Raw genomic sequence first — 6,186 nt, 5'->3', positions numbered from 1 at the left:
TTGAACAGTAATGCCAACTTAAAGTTCTATACATAGAAAAAAACACCCATTATAAGATTCACTGCGACCTGGACTGTTTAGTAATAATATTAACAGCCGAACGTAATATTGGAGCAACTAATTCAATAAAGCGATTTCTTTTTAAATGGTCTTTAAAATTTCAAATGCTTGTAGGTCAATTAGAATAGCGTTCCTGGTATATTGACATTTTTCAATTGAAAACACCCCAGCGACACACTCCCAAGCTATGGCAGTGATGTCGTGGGATACCCTGTATAGCCGACTTGCCTAGGTAAGTATTAACTTAAACTTTGATTTATTTAAAACAAAACTTTATAAAGTTCTGTGGTTTCTAGTTATAGTTTGTGAAACATAAATGAATAAATAAAACGTTTATTAAAAACTTTAGAAATTCCAGCTTAAATATTTTACATTATTATATGAAAATCTAGACCTCGTCCAGTATCATGTCAACGATTAACCTGGAGCCTTGCCATCTACGGGATCGTTTACTGGAAGAGGTTTAGAGGTTTCGTCGCTAGAAGAGCCCGAGGTTGACGATCGAGTGCAAGAGTCAGAGCCCGAATCCGAGCTATCGGATCCGCTGGAACTATCCGACCCTGTGTTTGAAATTCCGTCGCCACATACCGTACCAAGCGGTAGTTCCTTTAATTCGTCACAGGTGAATTGGTGGTAAGAGTCGGTGAATTGACCAGGTAACACTGCTACTGGGTAGTTTCCCGCTTGGGACTTGTCCATCCGCTTCAAGCGTTTCCTAGGGTAATGTACCGTGTGGGACTGAAGGTCCATAGAAGCTTTGCGCCTGAATTTCCTCGTCTTGTTGAACTGCTGGTTCCACTTGGCCGCCGAACGAATGGCCTGCTCCATAGCACGAGTGTATTCTACGGAATGGAAAATCAGTGCTCCAAATTTATATCGTTGACCAAAATCGAATACTGATCTTGGAAAAGAGAGTTCAATGCCCGAAAAGTTAAATTAACCAACTCTGAGGTTTTTTATTTATAAATAGGACTTCGATTTTCAAATATTTAAAATATAGTCATCGGTTTTGTCTATTCAATTAAACATCCATCGTAAAAATTTGATCATGAAAAAACGTGTGTCTCAATGATGAGTCATCAGTCATGGCTGATAATAATGTAAATGGTGGGGTAATTTTTGATAAACTATATTACTGTTTAAAAAAAAACAAGAAGAAGATCGTTACTGCTCTTTTGATATGATGTGCTTTGGTGACGACGACGGTAACGCAACCTCGTTGCTGTGCCATGAAACTTTCGCAAAATGAATGTAATTTTATAGTGAATGCACCCTGCATTAAGTGCTCCTGCAATAAACTCTCTACATGACTTCAGAGCCATGTCAAACTTTGGTAAATGTCAAAAATTGCATCAGGCATAGCGATCTAGAACGACTTCTCAAAAATCTTGCGCTTTGGATGAAGATGGTTATCCGTTGTATTTTAGCGATACGTTAGTGAAGTGCATTTTTATCATTGAGCGCGAAACTCAGTGAACAGCAATTTTGTTAAGGAACTGTTTTCGTCAGTTTCTTCCACATTACTCACACACCAGTGATCTAAGATGAGTACCCAAACCCTTCCTCATGTGTGTCAATATTTCATAACATTTTATACCACGTTTCATTTTAAAATTCAACTCTTTACTTTTGTCAGATAGATCAGAAAATTCACTGTTTAGTAACGTTTTTTTATTTCAACAATGATATATTTATTAATACAATTTTTGCTAGTGCTATTCAACTGTAAAGCCCTGCATGGAATACTCGAATATTTTTTACGTATGTTTAGCTTGGTATAAAAAAATGTTCAAAGAAGCTCTTTTATTTGGTTGTCCGTTAAAAGCCTATAAAAATGTGTTCTTTTCTATCTACTAATAAAAAATGTCTTAAATCTTTTCAAGTTGTCAAGTAAGTTACGACGAATTTTGACTTTTGATTAAACAGTATCTACAGATATGTTAACCTACAAAAAGTTTTAGCAGATAACACCACAAGGCGAAATATACTTCAAATCCATTAAGTGTAAAAATTTTGTTTTGTTTTGCTCCTAGTTTTAGTGTTTTCGCTCAATGTTATTTTATAAAAATAAAAATTTCTTCCCGCTACTATTTATCAGTCTAGGACTGTAACCGTTTCAGCATATGCAAAAAATATTTTGAACTAAAAAATAAACCTAAATAAAATAAAATACAGGGATTTAAAAACAATAATAAATTGCCAACGAATACTTATTCAGGAGAACTTAGAACCTATCTTATCAATTTAAGGCTGTACATCGTTGCAAAATCTTTGATTAGAGTTTGATTTTGATAACTTTTTGTTTTGTTGAACAGATCTCTGAAAAACACACTAAACCTTGTGTCTCATTTTTCATTAACCTAAAGTCATGGTCAACTGAGACTAATTTTTGATGTCAAATGTCAAGAAGGAATATTAGGGAGTTCTTTAAGAATAAAATGTCAAGGGATTGTGATAATTCTATTTGGCTGGATAGATCTTACTAAAGAGAAATTAAAGGGTTTTTTTTAATAGCTTTAACAGCTTCTTGAAGCGGAAAATCGAAAACTACTTTTAGAGATTTTTTCAAATGAAAAATGACGACTGATTTGTAGGGAGGGCTGTCTAAAAGTCATTAGACCAGTGACCAGTTTTTAAAGTTTTAAGAAAATAAATATTGTAAACCTTCTAAATAACGATTATTGCGAATGTGATTTTAATTAAACAAATATAAAAAAAAATTAAAACAACGACATTAATCTTAGTATTTGAAAGGTATAACGTAAACAAAATTAAAATATAATTAGTGAGTGAATGTGAGTGTCGAATATTCGCTGCTCCATAGCAAACTTGCTTTGACATAGGAAATATTTCTGTTATTTTCATTATTCAATTAGAATTTTTTAATTAAAAAAATACAACTTTGCAAAGTCTGTTTAGTTCATATCTAATCCTCTCTGATCATATTTAATTTTAAGAAAATTGTTAGTATCTTGCAGTCTATCCAACAAAAAAAGCATTACCAAAATTATAAACAAACATTCTACAGGAGTACCTGTTAAGGAATGTACATTTAAATTATGTTTATGTCTTATTTAATTTTTTCTTTTTCTTTTTATTGTGTTTTTGAGAGATATATCTAATAAAAAAAATTATCAAAATCAAACCGTAATCAAAGATTTTACAACGATGTACGGCCTTAAGCGGGGCGCTGACGACATTTCGAACACTATGTATTGACACATTATAAAAATTAACATATGCGGGTTCCTGAATAAGAATTCGTTGCCAATTTTCAATTTATCTTCTTAAATCTCTATTAGCACTTCCCGTTTCTCTCTCTTTTGTTAAATAGTCTCAGTTGGCCACGACTTTAAGTTGAAGCAATAAGCAAAACAAAATTTAAGTGTACAGTTCATAAGTGGGACACACTATATATCATATAAATATATTTTGTGCTATCAGAACATCGTCGCCTCTGAACTCTGATTCCTTTCTGTTAAGCTAAGTTTTTTTTTATAACTAGTGATTCCACTCACAAGCATTCTTAAATGCTTCTGTGGGTATCCCAATGTTTATCTTTCGTCCCTGTATATCGTAGCATTGATTTTTCAAAAATAAACCTTGTAATTACTCGGTCGAAAGTGTCGAATTCTACGCAGTTATTAACGACGAACGTGAATTCTTTGAGCACGCGATCTATTTTCGTAGATCAATCGGATAATTTCCTCGTGCGTAGTGTAGGCACGGACTAAAATAACCTCAAACGCAAAAATATCAAAGACTGCGAGTCCCTACATCCGCCATTAGACGTGAGTCGTCATAAAAGTTATCGCGCATTGTTAGTTTGATACGGCATGCAATTTAAAGACGACGAAATTACGTACCTACGGCCCGATACGTCTCCGGGTGAATTTCCGTTTAAAAGCCGATGTCGGACGATATCGATGATCCGGGGTATAGGCGAATAACGCGCGTGAATCAACAGAATCGGGAACGGGCGGTGATCCACGCGAAAATTATGTGGCACCTCATCCAGGCCTACTAGCGAATACCGAGGCCAGAGCCGCGAACGTTGGCCGTCCACGCTAGAGAGGACGACTTTGTTTGTTCGCCACTGAACGGCACTCGTATTAAATAAAAGTATCTGGTTTTCAAAGATAAGTTCATCTTTCTTTTCGTACTTTTCGATGTCTCTTTTTATATAAACCTTGTGAGACATAATTTGATGGTAAAGTTAGTATAGTTCCATACGTGATCATTGTATTAACGTTTTTTCCTGCTCGTCATCATGTTTCAGGTAGAAGTAAAGAAAAAACACAAAATGTACGCGGATAAGACAAATACAAAGCTCCCAGAAACCAATAACACTAAAGCACGTGTCGAATGCCATAGATTCCATGAATCAACAACAGTCTTCAGCTAATAATTGTGAGTTTCAGACGGTCCCAAAATAGTAATTTTTACACGTGTATAACAACAGCATCTCAGTAAGATGAATATTTACATCTATTCTTTTAGGAAGCCGTGTGCGGACAATTGCAGTCCCGATACCCAAGATACAACCTACATCCGGAACCTACATGAAAAGGTATTTCTATCCTAGGAAGGCAACAAGTCTCAAGAACGTGTTCAGAATGACTAGCTTCTGATCCCTCACTTACTGATAATATTTCAATTTGTGATAATGTAAATATTCATGGATATGTTTTCACCCGTTTGTATTCACGTCCGTCTGGAAAACATGGCGGAGTCTGCATATTTTCCAGTAGTATCCTGCCTATCCTGACTTCAAGGGAATTTAATGTGAAGTTTCTTATTGGATCGTCCCTCTTATCTGATTTGTTCTACGTATTAAAATCTTTTTTCCACTCCCGTCTGTAAAATACCTAATTACTCACCGATCTAGCGTGCAGGAAGCGTCACTTGACCACGTCAGTTTCAGTTCCCATGAATCCGAGTCACTTCGGACATTTCCGGGATTTTACCGCATGGATTTGGAAGCAATCGGATGTTTTGGGAGATATTTCCCACGCTTTGAAGTTTGACGAATGTATTCGTGTTGTTTTGCGAAAATGTACCCAAAAACAAACGGTCGTAGTATAGTATGCAACACGTTCGGTAATAGTATATTATACAACAAGTGCGGTAAACGGCAAAAAAGTTTACCGAACGTGTTGCATACTATACTTTTTCTACGACCGTTAGTTTTTGGGTATATTTTCGTAAAACACGAATACATTGACTGACATGACCGTCAGAATTGACAAACGTCAAAATTCAAAGCGTGGGAAATATCTCCGAAAACATCCGATTGCTCCCAAATCCGTGGGGTAAAATCCCGGAAATATCCGAAGTGGCTCGAATTTATGGGAAAGGAAACTGACGTGGTAAAGTGACGCTTCCCTCACGCTAGATCATTGGGTATTTAGGTATTTTACAGACGGGAGTAGAAAAGCTTTTTAATTCACTCGTTTGTTAAAAACTCGCTCCGCTGCGCTCCGCTCGTGTCAAATAAACTCCTCAGTCAACTGCCATTTACCGCATTTAAGCATTCCCGATCCCTGAACTTTTTTTCGCAAATGCATCAATCACCCTGTACATTTGAAAATACAGTTAAATTGTCTCCTTTAGTCTTATCCATAACTTTTGTATTTAAAATATTTTTCCATAACAAATAATATAATAAATATATTTTTTTTCAATATTCATAGCATTACATTAAAAAAAATAAAATTCGTTACTGATCTAGCATAACATCTTGTACAAATAAAAATTTTATAAATAGCAAACACTTCCAGTATTTAACTTTTTTTTCTTAGTGTTATACTTATTGAGAAAAGATATCATCTTAAATGGACCACCCTGCATAGAAACGCCATCTGTCAGGCCGAGAACGTATCAGCCCCCTTTCGAATAATCTGCGGGTTCAACCAAAATGACATTTTTATTTATGAATATTGCGGTTTTTTCATATATTATTAATACTTAGTATGTGTAATTGTCCTCTTTGGTTATACTTTTCATATAAATTTTGCAAATAAATATGTCCAGTTTGTTTTCCTACATATTTCTGAACTTCCTCTTTGTGTAGTGAATAAGAATTTGTCTCGGCTTAAAACAACACTTTGACTATGATTAATATTA

The 6,186-nt window shown here is 35.1% G+C and overlaps 1 protein-coding gene and 1 long non-coding RNA gene across 2 annotated transcripts; one reads left to right on the top strand and one right to left on the bottom strand.

Annotated features, from left to right (window-relative positions):
• Positions 1–404: 404 nt before the first annotated feature.
• Positions 405–4,067, bottom strand: LOC132707077 (PHD finger protein 10-like). The gene is made up of 2 exons (XM_060678743.1): positions 3,927–4,067; positions 405–902 (listed from the first exon to the last, which is right to left on the bottom strand). The coding sequence occupies exon 2, from the start codon at positions 886–888 to the stop codon at positions 478–480; it is 411 nt and encodes a 136-aa protein (XP_060534726.1). The 5' UTR covers positions 889–902; positions 3,927–4,067; the 3' UTR covers positions 405–477.
• On the top strand, positions 3,701–6,171 carry LOC132707078 (uncharacterized). The gene is made up of 3 exons (XR_009619718.1): positions 3,701–4,470; positions 4,561–4,630; positions 5,862–6,171. It is a non-coding gene; the product is annotated as an uncharacterized LOC132707078 (long non-coding RNA).
• The last annotated feature ends 15 nt before the right edge of the window (positions 6,172–6,186 follow it).

This window comes from Cylas formicarius, unplaced genomic scaffold (assembly GCF_029955315.1).
Source record: "Cylas formicarius isolate icCylForm1 unplaced genomic scaffold, icCylForm1.1 PGA_scaffold_9__14_contigs__length_23061073, whole genome shotgun sequence".
Taxonomy (NCBI): domain Eukaryota; kingdom Metazoa; phylum Arthropoda; class Insecta; order Coleoptera; family Brentidae; genus Cylas; species Cylas formicarius.
Note: the sequence above shows the minus strand (reverse complement) of the source record. Positions and strands in the feature narration are given on the sequence as shown.